Here is a 17,307-nt window from a genome sequence, read left to right on the forward strand (position 1 = left end):
GCCGCCAGGTCGACTGTCACTGTCGGTACTTCTACTTCAAGCGTTCTGCTCGGCTGATATGGAGGCCAGACCGCCAGAAAACACTGATACCAACACTTCTGCTGCACCCACAAACGCCGTGCTGGATGCACGGGTCAACTTTTTTCAAAGACATCCAGCCATCACCCATTTTACAGCGTTAGCAGTGTTTTTCACACCACTTGCTGCAGTGCCATATTTGCTATCTAAGAGGCGTATCTCCGCTCTATCCAGAAGGTTGGACGAACTCTCAGCCGCAACCACTGCTTTGCAGGCGGAATTAAAGACTTCTGCGACTGAGAATGCCACACGGAAGTTGGAATCACATCGCACCTCAACCTCGCTTGAGGCTGCAAGAACGGAACTCATTCAGCTGCGCCGCAGCTTCGAACAGCTTCGTATGGAACGCGATGCGTCAGAGATGACGACACGGAACGCTCTGAAGCAGCTTCTTGAAGAGAGAAAGCTGACCAGGCAAGCGGAAACTGGAATTGCAGTCATTCTGTGATGAGCCCATCTTTGCTGACGTCGTTTTCTTACAGCGAACGCCTGGCACTTCTTCCCCAGCTGGGCACTTCACTGGCTGATGTCGCCGCATTCATGTACGAAGTAGAGTTACATCAAGGCATTACGTCAAGTGTCATTGATGGTCATGGTGTGGAAAGGCTTCGCCGACTTGCACTTAAATTGCACATAGCGCAGTCGGAGGAGCTGAGGTAGCCACATATAATTGTCAACCACATACCCCTACTTCAGTGGGAGAATCGTAGGATGGTTTCAGAATTGATTGTGATAGACTAGGAGGTCTGGGTAGCTGTATGATACATTTCATGATGTATTGATATCTAAGCATTGGACTACTGTATCATATATCTGTGTTGTGCGAGCCGAGTGAACCCATATCTTGATTTTTATTACAACAACGGTAAAGCATTTCCAAAAGCTCTACGTAGAATATGTGAACATGATACAATAGTGACGACGAAAGCAAGCCCATCATACAGTTGATACAACTGGTATCACACTAGAAAGACATGGCGTGTAAGATGCCCAACGGGCCAAGGCTAATACAAGTTCCACGCAAGAAAGGTATACATATGTACAAAAACAAACGCTCACGTAGATAGCCACAACTTCCACCACTTGCGTTTCTTCGGAGGGCTGGGAGCTTCGGATTTGGGGGGAGGTATCCTATCACGGAAGTCAATTGAACGAAGACCAACACTGCCAGCAGAGCGACATACTCATCTACATATACAGAATAGTCTCTGCGTAGAGAATCTATAGCTTGGGTTATCTGCGCCTGATACGCTAGGCGTACACTATTCGGCACCGCGATCTTGCGGCGCCATATAGCCAGGCTATTGCCTGACTTAGATGGGAGAAATACGAAAACGACCACCAGCGCGGAGGGGTCGTAAAAGGCCACTGACTCTTGCAGAGTACGATCCATGGTCTTCTGTAGCTCCGGGTATGTTAACCAGTCAAAAGCTGGTTCATTCGGTGACTTTGAAGGCCGATAATCGGCGTTCACTATGAGAGCGCCACGCTCGCGTGTTTGCAAAAATTTCTGCAGCTTTAATGACGATTTCAAGATGGCGAATAATCATATATGGAAATTCGACTTACTCCAAACGAGCCCAGTCCGTGTGATACCGACTGGATCCATTCCAGCTTAGAAGCGACGCGCTCGTCTTTGTCAGGCGGGAACATCCAGTGGAAACGGTCCTTCGCCATGCGCGAATTTTCACCGAAAAAGGCGCCTGCCACAGGACTTATTGCAGCTCCCTTAGACTCGATAAAGTCTGCAAAATCATGTGTGGCGTTGCGGGCTGGGCGATTTTCTATGGGTGCTGCTGTTCCATGGTATGCGTAAGTAAGTGTTTTCGATGGCGTGCCGCCGTATGTCGACAACCCGAGCTTATTTGGGGGAAATGCGTTGACGATAAAGTTTTCTACTACTGTAGATGGAGCAACGGAAGGAGCGGTGTGAGGAGGCGAGAAATGTACTCGTCGACCCCATGCATCGTGCGTATCCTCGTAATCATCGGGGTCGTCTTCATCTTGCCAGCCCTCGCCCAAACCCCAGACATCGTTGTCATGCTGCTGCTGCTGCTGTTCCTGTTCTTGCTGCTCCTTCTGCTGACGTTTCTTCTCCTTCTTGTTCTGCTTACTCTCTTTGTCTTTCTTATGCTTCTTCCCTTCGTGTTGCGGCTGGTTCGAGTCCTGATGGTGTTGCGGTTGATTTTGGTCATGATGGTGTTGCGGTTGATTCGGATTATGATAGTGCTGCTGTTGGTTCGGGTCATGATGGTGTTGCGGTTGATGGTAGTGCTGGGGTTGGCTCGGGTCATGATGGTGTTGCGGCTGGTTCTGGTTCTGGTCCTGGTCCTGGTGGTGTTGCAGTTGGTTGGGGTTCTGGTGTTGTTGCAATTGGATGGGGTTCTGGTGTTGTTGCAATTGGATAGGGTTCTGGTGGTGTGGCAACTGGTTGGGGTTCTGGTGGTGTTGCGGCTGATTCTGGTGGTGGTGTTGCTGCCTGTGCTGGTTCTGCGCATGAGCTAAAGCGTAAGTTTCAGAGTGTTGCTGCTGAACATGGCGATGTTGCTGCTGCTGCTGCTGCAACTGCTTGTGCTGACTCTGCGCCTGAGCTAGAGCGTAAGCTTGCTCTTGTTGCTGGCGGAATGCCGCTGACATGACAGCTTGCTGTTGAGACCACTGTGTATTAGTAGATTGCTGCTGGGACGCTTGTTTGTTTGTGCCTTGCGGCTGGAAATAGCCACCAGTACCTGGGGGCGGATTGGCAGCGGCATATGGCTGTTGACTCTGTTGTAACTCATTAAGTAACGATATCATATTAACTAAGATAGGACTGTGATGCTCCAAGTGGAACTGGGAGAGGATAAATAGTGGAATAAAAAGTCACCTTGGGTAATCTTCGTGCCTCTTCCCCCCATGTTTGCCAACCGCTCTGCTGGTTCGGTTGACGCTGGGCATGCACCTGTGGTGCATGAGTAGACTGCTTCTGAGGGTACGCCTGTGGTGCATGGGTAGGCTGCTGTTGAGGCCAGGCTGCCGCCGGCGCTCCCCATGAGTCGTCCTCAGCGGACCATTCTTCTTCCTCAATTTCCGAGGTATCTCCGTCTTGTTCCCAGCCAGCTTCGTGGCCCCAATTACTCCAGGCAGGCTCATCCATAGCGCGTTGAGTGGTTTGACTCCAATTACCTTTCGAGATCTGCTTTTTCGCTGGTGCTGGCGTTCCTCCAGCATCTTCCCAAGCTCCGCCGCCGCTTCCCCATCCATCATTATGTTGCGATTGCTGGTGCTGTTGGTGTTGGGGGTGTTGTTGGTGTTGTTGATGATGCTGATGGTGTTGCTGCTGCTGGTATTGATGCTGCTGTTTTTTTTGAGACTTAGTGTTGCCACCGTCCTTCTGCGGTTGTAGTGGTGGCATCTGTGCCTGAGGAGCGCCCGTCTCCCATTGCTCATCAGTGGCCCAGTCACCATTGCTATTTTGAGGATCATTGGACGCCCAGCCATTCAGATCCTGTGTGGCATCGCCCGTGTCATGCATTTGCTCCCAAGAATCCTCATTAAGCTCTCCAGCATCCATGTCACCTTCGTGGGAGATAACATTCAGAATCCTGTGGCTATGGATATGAGATGGGCAAAAAGGACTCACCGAGTCCACCAAAATCATCCTCCTCTTCCTCAATCGTATCTATGGTCATTATCCGGGGAGGAGGCAGTGCAAGTGGCGGGGGAGGAGGTAGAGGTGCAGGAGGTGGAGGTGCAGCAGGAGCAGCAGGAGTCTCCTTCTGCTTGCCCTTCTTGTTATTCTTGGGCATCTTACCCCACACGAAATACGTAGATTGTGAGACTCGTGTTTAGTGACGCACTGACACGCGTAAGGACAAGAAATGAAAGGCTCGAGGATAATGAACCGAGTAAATGAACAAGATCAGGGCCAATTGCGATAGAAGATTTCCAAATGGCGTAGATCGATAACTTGATTCTCAGATATAATGGGAGATAGACAGGACACGCGTAAACCAGGCCCATCACGTGGAAATGATTATCCCTTTACATTAACACCTAACCTTAACGTAAGGTTACTACATCCCTTAGATCCGCTTTGTCACCTCGTCCACAACCTCACTCGTTTTACTCTTACCACCCAAATCAGGTGTCAGAATCTTGCCTTCCCTGAGAACAGAATCTACCGCTCTTTCGATACGATTCGCGCCATCACCATATCCAATATGACGCAGCATCATTGCCGCTGAACGAATTGCTGCCAATGGGTTTGCAATATTTTGTCCAGCGATATCTGGTGCAGAACCGTGAACACTGTGAAAGTCAATCAATGAACTGAAACCTAGCAGACGTCGTTGCTTACGGCTCCCCCATTACAAATGAGTCTCCTGCATTGACCGAAGGCACCAAACCAAGCGACCCCACCAACGCTGCAGCTGCATCCCTACACCAAGCGGGTCAAACAATATAAAAGTGGAACTGACGAACGACATACGAAAGGATGTCACCATAGAGATTGGGTGCAACCATCACATCATAAATTCTAGGAAATAGCTCATTCAGCGCGCAATCTGGCTTTCCAAGACAAACTTACTCGGGCTCACGGAACAATCTTGGAACGCAGAATACGTCATTGCAGGCTAACAATCAAAAAATCTCACGCACCTGTACACAGCACTATCTACAAGTTGTTCGGCAACTGTTACATCATCATACTTGCCATCCACACCAGGTAATGTTGGTACTGCACGGACCGTCTCACGGAACAGACCATCCGTAATAGAAAGGACGTTCGATTTGTGGATCACGGTCAAGTGCTAAGCCGATGTGTCACCGAAGATGTTTGATCAATAAGTGTTCGAGTACCTTACGAGGGCGCTCCAAGGCCATTTTGAACGCCAACTCGCCAATCCGGCGGGAAGCCCGTTCTGTGATAAGGCGAGTAGCCCGGGCCTCCTTGCCGTGTTCCCCGACAGTCTGTGTTTCCTGCTTGACGTACTGTTGTGCCTGTAAGTTAAATAGAAATGTCGCACGAAAATGGTACTACCAGGCACTCGGTGTTTTCACGAATGACAACAAGGTCTACACCTGGCTTCCCTTCAGGATTGACGGAAACCTGGCGGAAATATATATCAACGGACAGGCCGAGTGGCATTGAGCAAGGAACTGAACACACTGATTTCACTGGCCGGATATTGGCATATAGATCCATCTTTTTGCGAAGTGCGACGATTGGTGAAGAATACCCAGTCACTTTTCGAGACGGAGAGCTAGCGTTATTCATGTATTAGGCTTGATGTATTGCCAACAAGGTGAAGAGTGCATACCTGACAGCCCCAAAAAGTGCACAATCACATTCATTTTTCAATATCTCAACAGTCTCGTCAGGAAGTGCAGTTCCTGTTTTCGTGAAGTACTCGAAACCAGCGAGTAAGTCAATAAACTCCGTCTTCGGTATAGATGATCCAAGAGCCAGAATGGCAGCCTTCGCACCCTGACCAGCGTGTCTATCAATCTATACCAGTGGAAAAATACCAACACTAACAGGTAAAACTTCCCTGCCAATTCCGTCAGCTGGGAGCATCCCAATTTTTAATGACTGCCGGGCAGCAGTGGCCATTGAACGAATGGGCACTCTGAATACCATAGTATTAGTTGTCAGGTCGTAGGCTTGAGACGCGGTAGAATGGAAAGATAATTCGGGAAAGAGCCGAACTTCCTTACATGCAGGCCCAATGCGGGCCGGCTTTCGGCTGCGTTCCGGGTGCAAGTGAGCGCCGTGTGGTCAGGTGAATTATTCAAACATGTGTACTTATCGCGACAGGTCACGTTGAAACGTTGACGCGTGACGTCTTGCACATCTACGCCAAGAGTGTCTGTCAGATGCTACTCCACCTCTCGTACTAGTACCTTACAGCTGTGTACCTTATTCAATCTTCGGGTATTGCATGGGCAACCAAACTGGACACGGACTTGCTCATTAAACATAATTTTTATGTTGACTGCGCTTCGGCTTCCGCCCAACACAGGCAACACCATGTACTACGTTAACACTATATTCATCATGATGGTGATGCAGTACTTATGTAAAATCTTGAATCCAATTAATGTTCGATTATTAATCAGAAAAGTCGCGTAGCACGTGATGAGCGCGACGCGATTATGTATGAGAGAACGCGGTCGTTCTGCCACCACCGTTTACCTAACTTACCTCGTTCAAATAATTCTTCGGATATGCTTGATAGTTCCGAGGTTCCTCGCTGCGAAATTTTCTCCGATGCTACCAACGTTCGGGAGAGCCTACACTTCCACCCATCACAACTTCCAACGCCAGGTACACCGTTAGACGATGAAAAACCAAAGCGCCGTATATCACAGTCTGACGAAACACCTACGAAGAAGCCGAGACTGATGGTTGCAGAATCTAGCCGCGGCAATGATGAAATTGACGTTGTGGTCAAAAGACGAGGTTGTCGTCGTACAGTGTTTCGAACGTTGGACCTAGCTTCCAATGGCTATCCTGCTAAGCCTCATAGGATGCTTTGTAGGTCAAATAACTTTATTCTGTATATCCACCTGAGGAACCTCTGCAGTGCCATCTCGCAACATTCTTCAGTCATTTGTGTCCTCGCATACATCGGATGTTTTCAAATGTCATTCAAGAACAGTTGACTCTTACGTTACACCCCCTTACGCCTGTGCATACTCCAATGGCATGACTTTCCTTTTTGAAATATTACTCCCATTAAATTTTCGTACAGAAGCAAAACGTGGTGGTGTACCCCTTCTTGCTGTTGCCACGGAGCAAGGGTCCATCCACATTCTCGATGCGACCAAACGGAAAGAATGGGATTGTGGTAGGTCTCAATCACGTCAATTCGGCATTGACCGATACTGACCTGAATCAAGAACCTGCACGAGTGACCCTCGAGCCCCATGACAATGGTATTTTTGACGTCAAATGGAATGCGGACGACACTCTTCTTGCTACGGCATCTGGAGACAAAAGCACGAGGATATCCTCTGTGGAGACGCAACAATTGCTTTCCATTCTTGATGGCCATACCAGCACTGTAAAATGTGTTGCGTGGGATCCAGCGCATCGAGACCTTTTGACTACGGGTGGCAGGGACGGCATGCTTTGCTTGTATGACCTGCGAGTCAACAACTTATCCGATCAAGATGAAATCCCCGCAAGAAGTGCTGTAATCACAATCACCGCTGCTCACGGACAGGATAAAGTTTCTGGAGGCAGACAAAAGATTCGACCTTTACCCAGAGGTATCACAAATATTCTTTACCCCGATGACCGACCTCACGGACTAGTCAGTAGCGGATCTTTTGATGGGTAAAGGTTCTACTTTTTTTTACAAGTACATAGTTAATCAACCCTGCAGCATCTTACACTACTGGGACCTTCGCCTTCCTTCGAACAAGTCATCAAAGCGCAGCCCCAAAAAACCATCACACAACCCGCTATTTTCTTCTATCATGGACCCGACTATATGTCATGGTGCTCGTTCTCGAGGTATCACAAGCATGTCTCAAGGAACAGGTCCCAGCGCAGGCCTCCTCTTTGCTCTCGGCGCCGATTCTCGCTTGTACATCTATTCTTACCCTACCCTGACTCCACTTCGCACTGAAACCCACCCGAACCTCCAAACGAACTCGTTCTATGTCCGACTAGCTACTTCTCCATGTGGACGCTGGCTCGCAAGCGGCAGCACGAGCCTAGCTGGAAGCTTGTTCCTTTTTGATATCAGTAACGCAGGCAGGATAGCGCCATCTTACGGCAAGAGGGCTGATGAACCAATTTCCCCAACAGTCCGTTTCCGTGGACAATCGGGTGAAATTGGAGCAGTCGACTGGGCAAAGGACATGGTTGCGAGCTGTGCTGATGACGGAACAGTACGAATCTGGAGGCCTGATTTGGAGGTGTATCAAAATTGTATCTCCAATTCGGAGGAACAAAAGTGGGATTGGTTTTGGTCCGCCTGAATTCATTGACCTACACATCTTGACGTGGGTGTAGTGGTTGTCATTGGAAAAAAACACTTTACAATTAGACCTGTGATATGAATAGTGTTGAGTCAAACGTTTTGATGGCCCGCAGGGTGGTGACCTTTTTGTTTACGATTACATGCATCTAATGGATTGATGGTCCACGCAACACTGCAACAAGAGGCCGAGGAAATTGTTGAAGTGCTTGCTAGCCAGCAGTAGCCAATATTGATGAGCCTCAAGTTTTACTTTTTATAGTAGCACGGGACCCTTGACCTCGAAGTGTGCGCTGGGGTAGGGTCCCGGTCATCCTTCGTGAGATGGAATCCAAATCTATAGCGCAAATTATGGGACAAATACAATTATGCTTGCTGTACCAATGGGTATACCATTGTCCAAAGACGAGCAGAAGAAATATGCAAGAGACGATGAAGATGTACGTGCACGAGGACGACCACATATTCTACTTTTTCTGTATTGCATTTACCAACCTGTCATTCGGACATGTCAATATCGTAAGAATGGGACAAGGCACATCACTAACCAGTCTAAGCCTTCCTCTAGACCTGTCCCCTCTGTTGCACAACTTCCACGTACACTCCATGGTCTCGACGTCTCGCGACCTGCAAGACCAAGTTGTTCACTGATACCTTCGGGTTTCAGTGCTCCTTCGACGTCTTGCTTATTGCAGAATACAAGAAGTGGCACGCCGTTGAGTTCATCTTCCGAAAGCATGGTCAATAGTTCACTCCGTGACGTCGTCAACCGCGCATGATCCGAAGAATCGATGACGTATATGATGGCAGATGTATTTGGAAAATAACACCGCCAATATGGCCTTCGAGCACCAGTCAGGAATGGCTGACAAGAAAAAGTTGGACACACCGTATGCTAGACTGTCCTCCGAGGTCCCATACTTGAAACTTGATGTTTTTATACTAGATAGTATTGTCAATACAGATGAATGCAGATTTTTTTCGAAACACACCTGAACGGTCTCTACATTAAAGCCGATTGCTGGGTTGTTCTTCGTGAGCCCCAGACTCCACAAAGCCTATGAGGACATACTCACTCGGAATCGTAGAAACCACTTCTCCAATCTGCAAATTTATTTGGACCTCCACTAAATATTTTCAACACTACTTACCTGCAATCGGTACAGGATTGTCGTCTACGAAAATACCAGTCCATTTCAACCCGAATAACATCACATTTACAAGTGGACATACCTTGCCGGCCGAATCGAGGCCAAGCATGAGTATACGGACATCTTGATCTTTGCTCCATCGTACCAGCGATGACAACGATGTGAAAAGGGAAGATATTGTAAGACCCATGGAATCAGTATGTGAGTTTGCTTTGTAGTAGTCGTACTAGTGTAAATAGTAAATACCATTTCTGGGGCGTTTAGCTGGCGACCTTGTCACGTGAGCGAGTGAAATCACCTTCATCCGGCTCTCGAGTTTATATCCAAAAGTCTAGGTTTACTTAGTTGCAACTTGCTACCGATACCATCATTAGCCCTCGTGTCCTGTCCTGTCCTGTGCAGCATGTCTGTAACAGACATAGAGGGTGCATCGCCCAAATCGCACAAAAAGTCCAGGTCCGCGGACTCTCATGTCAAGGATGCAGGTCAAGAACGCGTAAAGTCGAAGAAGAGGAAGCATAGAGAAGCTACCAGTGACGCGTTGCTCATGACCACGCCAAAGGATCAAGCGACTTCTACGACACGAGACTCTCAGAGCACGAGTCATCCCTTATCTCCTTCAAGTACACCTTCCGCAGGAAATGTTGCATCCAAAAATGACCAGTTAGCAAACTTAACTACAGGTGATACGGAGCGGAAAAAGAAGAATAAGAGTTACTCAGGGGACGTGGCGCATGAGCAGTTGAAAGATAGAAGTGACGAACGTAAGAAGGAGAAGAAGAAAAAGAAACTTAAGCACTCAGACGAAGGCAAACATGAGGGTGCCGCACTTGATGAACAGGTCGCACATTTGAACGACACCAAGGTCCAAACACCAGAAGAGGCTTCCCCAGATAAACCACAACAGAAGAAGAAGAAGAAGAGAAAGGCGGAGGAACAGTTGGAGGAAACACCTGATAGCAAACCGTTCAAAAGAAAGAAAGACTACCGTCCACCAGATTTACCCTCCACAGATCCTAGTGTAGACGAGTCTCTGTCCAATCAAAGTCGGAAAGGTATGTCGTAAAATTTCCGTTTGTGATTACTGAGCATAGAATGATTTACAGCGTTGTCGTATGCATATGCACGATTTGAGGATCAACTGAACTGGAAGTTTAATAAGGCTAAGCAGATATGGCTAATTAAAAGATTGTGGTCGGAAGAAATGGTCATGAATTTCTCCTGTGAGTTTGTCGGTTGGCTGATCTTAGTTTTCCACTGCAGATACCCGAGAAGTATTTTACCCTAGTGACCAAATATCTCGCAGATGTGAAGGGGGGAATTCGAGACGTATGTTTTGGTTATCTTGTTTGACGAATAGTCTCGTAATGCTCTTCTCTAGAACCTCATACAGATGTGCAATTCTGTAGTGGCCTCGGAGACACCGGATCCTGTGACTTCAGAGTCAGCTGTATTACCTACTGATCTTTCGGGTGGAGGGTCCACTATCACGACCAAAGTGATGAGAGCTCGTAGCTTACTGGGTGCTCTGTCGGATGTACAGTGAGATCAACTCAATCTGACGTTACGTGGGGCAGCTATTTGAACTATCAGTCCAAGGATTGCGGGCTTCATGTTACCTTGAGCAGACAGGCACATAACGCTTGCAAGAATGATGGTGATGACCGCATTGACATTGGAATATGGATCTTATTTAACAGTGTCAACAACCATTAAGCCGAAACTGCGACAGTAGGCGCGACGGGCATGTCAATTGGATTGACAGGAACCCGTGGTGCTTTCGCTTTCTTTGGCAGAGCCCCAGCAATGTGCTCAACAGCTCCGGTCATCAGCACAGCTTCCACCTTCATCTGAATCGTCTCCGTCTCGCTTAACTCGATAGGTCCCAAAAGGTCCTCAAAGCTCTTCCGAACCACCTGAACTGCATTAACGTCAACCAAAGCCATGTCTCCATCATGCAACGTCTGTGGTTGTCCAGCGGTGTTGATCTGAGCGTTACTCCAGATGGGCTCGACATTTTCTTTGCCTATACCAACATTGGCACGTCCACCTAACTTTGCCCAATCGCTGATCCGGTTGATTTTGAGCTCCGTGAACACTGTGTCCATTGCAGTAATCAAGCCATCAATTTGCTCTGCGGTGTGGCGGGGAGTGACAGTGACCCGAAGGCGCTCTTCACCAACAGCAACGGTGGGGAAATTGATTGCCTGAACGTAGATGCCATGTTCGCAAAGAAGTTTGTCGCTGGCTACTTTTGCGAGACCTGCATCACCAACCAAGACTGGGACGATGTGAGAAGGACCAGGGACGACAGGTATGTCTAGAGCAGCGAAACGTTCCTTGACAGTGCGAACATTAACCTGTTTCAATGCTCGATCACCAACATGGTGCTTCTGGTAAATGACGGAAGCTCGAGCACCAGCGACTGTAGCGGGAGGTAGTGAGGTAGTGAAGATGAAACCAGGTGCGTATGAACGAATCATATCGATGAAATTGCGAGACCCCGCGACGTATCCTCCAACAGTGCCATATGCCTTGCCGAGTGTACCTGCCAACGGTAAGCCGAGCCGGTCAGATAGACATGCGTGATAATGACTAACCAGTAATCATGTCAATACGATCCATCACACTATCCTTGATCGGCTCGGAAGTTTGACCGGCCATCTGGTGGGATTCCCAATCGAGATGCTCAGCAACGCCTGCACCGCGGGGCCCGTAAAGTCCGACAGCGTGGACTTCATCAAGGAAAGTTAGGGCGCCGTACTTCTCAGCCAGATCACAAATCTCCTCGATAGGCCCGATGCTACCACACATCGAGTAAACACTCTCAAATGCAATAATTTTAGGGGTGTCCTTCGGATACTTCTTAAGTTTGGCCTCGAGGTCGCCCAGATCGTTGTGTTTAAAAATTTCCTTCTTCGCACCGGAGTGCCGAATGCCCTGTATCATGGATGCGTGGTTGGAAGCGTCTGAGAAGTAAACGCAACCAGGAAGTTTGGAACCGAGGGTAGATAAAGTTGCATCATTGGCGACATAGCAAGACGAAAATACGAGCGCGGACTCCTTGCGATGAAGGGTAGCAAGCTCACGTTCGAGACCGAGATGCATAGCACTATTTCCAGCTATGTTTCTAGTGCCTCCAGCGCCTGCACCGTATTTGTCCAATGCCCGACTGCAAGAGAAAAACGTTAGCTTACGACAAGATCATATGACTACAGAGGCTATACGCACTGCATGGTTTCAAGGACGACAGGATTATTTCCCATTCCCAAATAGTCATTAGCGCACCAAACTTGGACCTCTTCTTTGACGCTCGCAGTGTGCGCAATTGGAAATTTGGTTGCAAGCCGGTTGATGTTGTTGAAGTAGCGGTAGGACTGATCCTTGTGCTTCTTCTCGAGCTCGGCCGCATAAAACTTGTCATATTTGTAGGCATCTGAAGTGGCAGGGGTAGTCTGGGTTTCTGTCACTTCAGACAATTTAACGGGTTGGTCCTTTGCAGCAGCAGCCTTATGGAAAGGGCATCCGGCGGCAGCGGCCCTCTGGGCGGTGCTTGGGACTTCCTTTTTGGCTTCAGGTGCCTTCGCAGTAGATGCGGCAGCAAGATCGTCCGCCATGCGAGCAGCAGCCCGAGCAGCGGAAGCGTGAGGGCATTTGGAAATATCCGCTTCGGAAACACTGGTTCCCGGGAAGATACCTTTGCTGTGGTGGATGTTCTGGACGTCGGCCTGACCAGCAACACTGGCGTAACCTGCGACCATTTGGGTAGAACGCATCACCAAGGCCGGACCCATGATGGGACAACTCGCAGCTCGTTCAGTGAGCTGAGAGATCGAGGGGAATCTAGGGGAAATGGCGCTGCCGAGGGCGCGAAGGGTTGAAGTCTTCGTCCCGCCCAAAAACGGGCAGGAACTCTTGAAACGAGCCAGCGAAGAAAACTTTTCCATGTTCAAGTACTGGGAGTCCTTGAAAAAGCTCAAAGAATATATAGTCAAATCTGAAACAGTAACATCAACGATTAGTGACTCAGATGATGGAGACTAGCACAGATATGTAGGCTTACATGCAGACCGTGGTGAGCGTAAACCGGGACAATATGGGATATCAGGGATTTGAAACTTTGAGCAAAGGTTATATCGGAAATTAGGAAAGCGCCCATTGGCTGATGAGAATCACGTGGCTATTCCCAGCGGTCCGAATAATATTGCAACGTGGAAATGATTCTCTCTGCCAGTGCACACTGCACTCACACCTGAGACAACCAAAAAAGATCTAAAGTCGGCGGCCTGCTCAAATTGGAGGATCAATGTTTACAACGGTGCTTGTCCCCGTGTCACACCGCTTTGAATTGATTTTGCTTTGCCTCGTACGATGTTGCTCAAGATAAGTATGGGCCAAATCATGCACTATCCGGCTGCGAGTAGACTACGTATCCCCAATTGGCATACCCCAATGGCGCTCGATTCGTTCCTCGGCCAGCTGATATGCTCACTGCGACGTCCAGCTGTGGCGTGCACGTGTCAGTCTGTTACCGTGGACAAAATCAACACAGCTTTTCAGTGATGTGGGGATAAATATGTCTCAGAATGATGGGCCCATCTGTTCATAAAACTTTTCTGACCATGTCTCAGGTATTCATCGCAATGTAACCTAAATAACTAGTACTTGAGCCTACTTAACCCCGCAAAGATGACAGGCACCCTTCAAGCACGTCCATAGCTATATCCACCTCTTCCTTAGTCACATTTAGAGAGGGCACCAGACGTACGGCATCTTTTCCAGCAGTCAGCAGGAACACTCCACGCTCCCGTGCTAGTTGCACTACTTCTCCAGGATGTGACACATCATTGAATCCAAGTCCTCGAATGAAACCACGACCGCGCACGTGAGGCTGTAATGTTGCTGAGAACCATTTCGGCAAAACTTCGAGCCGGTCATTCATGTACCCGCTCATCTCCTTCATATGGGCGACAAATACACGATCACTTAGGCGGTTCAGAACGTGATGTCCAACTGCACACGCCGTGGGTGACCCTCCAAATGTTGTCCCATGAGTACCTGCCAGTGACTGTCAGTTCCTGTGGACAACTCTCATGACTTGTCATTCTTACCTGCTGTCATTGTAGATGCTATGGTATCACGAAGTAATACGGCACCAATTGGATAACCGTTGGCCAGCGGTTTCGCCATCGTGATGACATCAGGATGGCAATCAATCGGCAACGCCGAATGTGCCCAAAGATTCCCTGACCTGTACAGGCCGCACTGCAATGCAATTTTATCAGAAGGCAGTGTGCGACAATGTTACCAAGTAAAACAAACTTGAATCTCATCAAAGATCAACACTGCCCCTGTCTCGTCACAGCGTTTTCGCAGAGCTCTCAACCATTCTTCTGTTGCGGCAGTGGCGCCTCCCTCTCCCTGTATGGGCTCGACAATAACCGCACAGGTATCATCAGTGATGAGCCTATGCAGGCATTCCAGATCATTGAGCTTGCCAACGCTGACCCCAGGTATCAGCGGTCGAAAGGGCATCTGGTATTTCTCCGTCGAAGTGACACTCAGAGCACCCATACTTCGACCATGGAAAGAGTTTTCAAAACACACGATACGCATTTTAGGACACGATGGGTCGTCAACTTTTCCACCAGTGGCGGCGGCCCAGCGGTCCTTTCCAACTTTACGAGCTATCTTCAGAGCACCTTCATTCGCTTCGGTGCCTGAGTTGGAGAAGAAAACCTTGGCCCCTTGTTTAGCGGCTGAAGAAGATGGAGAGGTGCCGCCAGCAGCGTAACCTAGTCCACCTTCTTTGTTAGTGAGCGTCACCAGAAGCTCCGCTAGCTTTGGCGCCCACTCGTTGTAGTATACATTTGAGGTATGGAGAAGGGTTGACGACTGCTGCTGAAGCACCTATGATAGTATAGAGTAAGTTCCCATCACAATGTACGCTCTGATCCATGATGGAAAAGAAAGTTTGAAATGTAAAAATTGCTCACCTCTGAGACACCTGGATCCGCATGTCCCAATGCGTTCACTGCGATGCCTGCGCTGAAATCAAGAAATTTTCGGCCATCTACGTCCCAGACCCAGCTACCACGTCCATGCGAGAGTACGAACGGAGGGCGTGCGTAGACAGGAAGGATGTATTCATCCCCGAGCGCTATAGTGTTCTTGGTCGCAGCAGATTGTGTATTTACAGAAAAGTCATATATAGACTTCAAGTAACGTGTGCTGGGGGATGTGGGAAGCTACATCTCTTTACATTTGGATACAGATCTATGTTACAAAACATAGGCTGGCGTACCTCAGATACAACATTTGAAGCATATCGCCTGGGTGCTACTAATGGGGTTGCATTGGAACCTCGAGCCAGAATTTGCAGCCGGGTAGCTGGAAGAGGATGAGCCAGACGCGCAGTAGAGTGCATGGATGCCTGCAATCAAGTTGGAGCAACTTTCGGAGTAATGGATTCGTAGAAAAGACAACAGCAACTGCCAACCCCACGAATGATTTGTTGAGCGGTCTTATATGAGTCACAAGTCCGACTCTGACAGCAGTCCAGCACAATTATAATTTATGACACAGGAACCGGTTGTAATTCCTGGTCATAGGGCCAGCAATCGAGCCACTAGCCTCATTACAACAGCACTCGAAAAAAGAACATTAATCACCACGCATAATGATCGCAGCCCAAATTTTGTACAAATTGTAATACAAAGCAAAAGCAAAGTGGGCAAAAAGCTTCACAAAACAGATTTCAGAGTACGAATATGGTACTAGCGCTGCATCTTAATCTCTGGAGCGACTACGTCCCGTGCTTACAGACATGGACGAATTCGAAGAAGCTGAGCGACCACGTCCTGTAGGTCGCGGGGATCGAGAGCCATTTCTTCCACGATCTTGGTCGCTTTCATTACGGGGAGGTAGTGAGAGCTCGCGGTCTTTGCGAGGTGGAGATCCTGATCTATCCCACCCACGTCGGCGGGGTGGTGTTTCTGAGCGATCGCGACCACGGCGAGGAGGTGATTCTGAACGCTCACGTGAGCGGCGGGGAACTACGGGAGGTGGTGACCGCCTTGATGGTGGTGTTACAGACCCAGAATGCCGATAGCCTCGGTCGGGCGAACGAGACCTTTTGGATTGCAGAGGAGACGGAGAGCGCCGACGAGGCGGAGGAGACCGAGAAGGTGACCTGCGGCGTCGAACGTCTCTTTCACGTCGCGGGCTTCGGCTCCTGCGGTCACGTTCTCCACGATAGTCTCTTGGTCGATCCCTGAATGCAGGAACAGGAGGAGGGGGCATTCTCTCTTTCCTTCGGCCGAGCTCCTCTTTCTCTCTCCTTATCCTATCTTCTTCCCTCCGACGCAAGCGATCACGTTCCCTCTTCTCTGCCTCCCACTTCTGCTTTTGCTCCAACCATTTTGACTTGTCTTCTTCACGTTTCCTCTCGCGCTCCTCTCGCTCAACCATACGACGCATCTTGTTTTCTTCCTGCTTCTCTCGGTCAAATGCATCGCCCTCCGTGTAGTTACTTCTCGTGCCCAGTGCCCGGGCCATTCTGTCGAGTTCAGCCTTTTTAGCAGCTGCAATACCATGCGTGTCAGATGGTTTTAATTTTTTCGCGGATGGAGCGAGTGACGCCAAATCCTTGTTCAAAGTTGTGCGAAGTTCGTCAACTCGCGTTTCAATGGTTGCTTCATCCAGACTGTGAAAATGACAGTCTGAGAGCCGCTAATGCAAATATTCAAGTCTACGCACCCATCGTCCTCTAGCTGTAGTTGCAGCTCCAGACATTTGACTTCAACCTTCCTCTTTCTCTCGTGTTCTAGAATAGCTTCGTCCGGTTCCCTATGCTTTGGGGGAGCTACGTCCCAGGCAGCAGCTCGATCTGCGGCCGTCTCGTGCACACGAAGTGCCGAGAGGTTACGCATGACATAGCCATTTGTGCCGCTGTGATATGTAATCAACATGATGAATTTGACAATGACCGAAAGCAACACACCTTCCACGGGGAGTGGTTAATCCGATACCGTTGTACATGACGTTCGGAAGAATATGAAGATGATGATGATGAACTGGTTCAGTGTCACAAATAGAATCGGAGT

General features: G+C 48.9%; 8 protein-coding genes across 8 annotated transcripts; 3 read left to right on the plus strand and 5 right to left on the minus strand.

Annotated features, from left to right (window-relative positions):
- The first annotated feature begins 7 nt into the window (after positions 1-7).
- Positions 8-869, plus strand: HD556DRAFT_1386558 (uncharacterized protein). The gene is made up of 2 exons (XM_041303410.1): positions 8-492; positions 561-869. The coding sequence occupies exons 1-2, from the start codon at positions 59-61 to the stop codon at positions 736-738; spliced, it is 612 nt and encodes a 203-aa protein (XP_041158283.1). The 5' UTR covers positions 8-58; the 3' UTR covers positions 739-869.
- Positions 870-4,002, minus strand: HD556DRAFT_1386560 (uncharacterized protein). The gene is made up of 5 exons (XM_041303411.1): positions 3,701-4,002; positions 2,945-3,636; positions 1,648-2,844; positions 1,263-1,594; positions 870-1,209 (listed from the first exon to the last, which is right to left on the minus strand). The coding sequence occupies exons 1-5, from the start codon at positions 3,864-3,866 to the stop codon at positions 1,134-1,136; spliced, it is 2,463 nt and encodes an 820-aa protein (XP_041158284.1). The 5' UTR covers positions 3,867-4,002; the 3' UTR covers positions 870-1,133.
- Positions 4,003-5,865, minus strand: HD556DRAFT_1386567 (mitochondrial NAD-homo-isocitrate dehydrogenase LysB). The gene is made up of 10 exons (XM_041303412.1): positions 5,600-5,865; positions 5,382-5,548; positions 5,231-5,324; positions 5,102-5,170; positions 4,921-5,052; positions 4,720-4,871; positions 4,649-4,666; positions 4,550-4,597; positions 4,418-4,498; positions 4,003-4,368 (listed from the first exon to the last, which is right to left on the minus strand). Exons 1-10 carry the CDS (start codon positions 5,699-5,701, stop codon positions 4,143-4,145), a joined length of 1,089 nt encoding a protein of 362 aa, XP_041158285.1. The 5' UTR covers positions 5,702-5,865; the 3' UTR covers positions 4,003-4,142.
- Positions 5,866-6,245: 380 nt separating this feature from the next.
- Positions 6,246-8,162, plus strand: HD556DRAFT_656398 (WD40-repeat-containing domain protein). The gene is made up of 5 exons (XM_041311207.1): positions 6,246-6,598; positions 6,648-6,767; positions 6,816-6,911; positions 6,964-7,402; positions 7,452-8,162. Exons 1-5 carry the CDS (start codon positions 6,289-6,291, stop codon positions 8,050-8,052), a joined length of 1,566 nt encoding a protein of 521 aa, XP_041158286.1. The 5' UTR covers positions 6,246-6,288; the 3' UTR covers positions 8,053-8,162.
- Positions 8,163-8,312: 150 nt separating this feature from the next.
- HD556DRAFT_1386570 (small monomeric GTPase) lies at positions 8,313-9,426 on the minus strand. Its single transcript, XM_041303413.1, has 7 exons — positions 9,285-9,426; positions 9,203-9,226; positions 9,128-9,155; positions 9,044-9,072; positions 8,941-8,993; positions 8,600-8,893; positions 8,313-8,546 (listed from the first exon to the last, which is right to left on the minus strand). Exons 1-7 carry the CDS (start codon positions 9,390-9,392, stop codon positions 8,519-8,521), a joined length of 564 nt encoding a protein of 187 aa, XP_041158287.1. The 5' UTR covers positions 9,393-9,426; the 3' UTR covers positions 8,313-8,518.
- A 79-nt stretch (positions 9,427-9,505) lies between these two features.
- On the plus strand, positions 9,506-10,889 carry HD556DRAFT_1386579 (uncharacterized protein). Its single transcript, XM_041303414.1, has 4 exons — positions 9,506-10,257; positions 10,309-10,409; positions 10,466-10,531; positions 10,584-10,889. Exons 1-4 carry the CDS (start codon positions 9,606-9,608, stop codon positions 10,746-10,748), a joined length of 984 nt encoding a protein of 327 aa, XP_041158288.1. The 5' UTR covers positions 9,506-9,605; the 3' UTR covers positions 10,749-10,889.
- Positions 10,890-10,914: 25 nt separating this feature from the next.
- Positions 10,915-13,149, minus strand: HD556DRAFT_1240692 (pyridoxal phosphate-dependent transferase; the record flags this gene model as incomplete). Its single annotated transcript, XM_041298139.1, has 3 exons — positions 10,915-11,750; positions 11,803-12,374; positions 12,434-13,149. 3 exons carry the CDS (start codon positions 13,147-13,149, stop codon positions 10,915-10,917), a joined length of 2,124 nt encoding a protein of 707 aa, XP_041158289.1.
- A 590-nt stretch (positions 13,150-13,739) lies between these two features.
- HD556DRAFT_1294809 (pyridoxal phosphate-dependent transferase) lies at positions 13,740-17,287 on the minus strand. The gene is made up of 8 exons (XM_041299421.1): positions 17,205-17,287; positions 16,961-17,152; positions 16,012-16,907; positions 15,507-15,592; positions 15,199-15,450; positions 14,525-15,112; positions 14,314-14,467; positions 13,740-14,260 (listed from the first exon to the last, which is right to left on the minus strand). Exons 1-8 carry the CDS (start codon positions 17,240-17,242, stop codon positions 13,878-13,880), a joined length of 2,589 nt encoding a protein of 862 aa, XP_041158290.1. The 5' UTR covers positions 17,243-17,287; the 3' UTR covers positions 13,740-13,877.
- Between the last annotated feature and the right edge of the window lie 20 nt (positions 17,288-17,307).

Source organism: Suillus plorans (genome assembly GCF_016647745.1).
Source record: "Suillus plorans strain S12 chromosome Unknown HD556scaffold_43, whole genome shotgun sequence".
Lineage (NCBI taxonomy): Eukaryota > Fungi > Basidiomycota > Agaricomycetes > Boletales > Suillaceae > Suillus > Suillus plorans.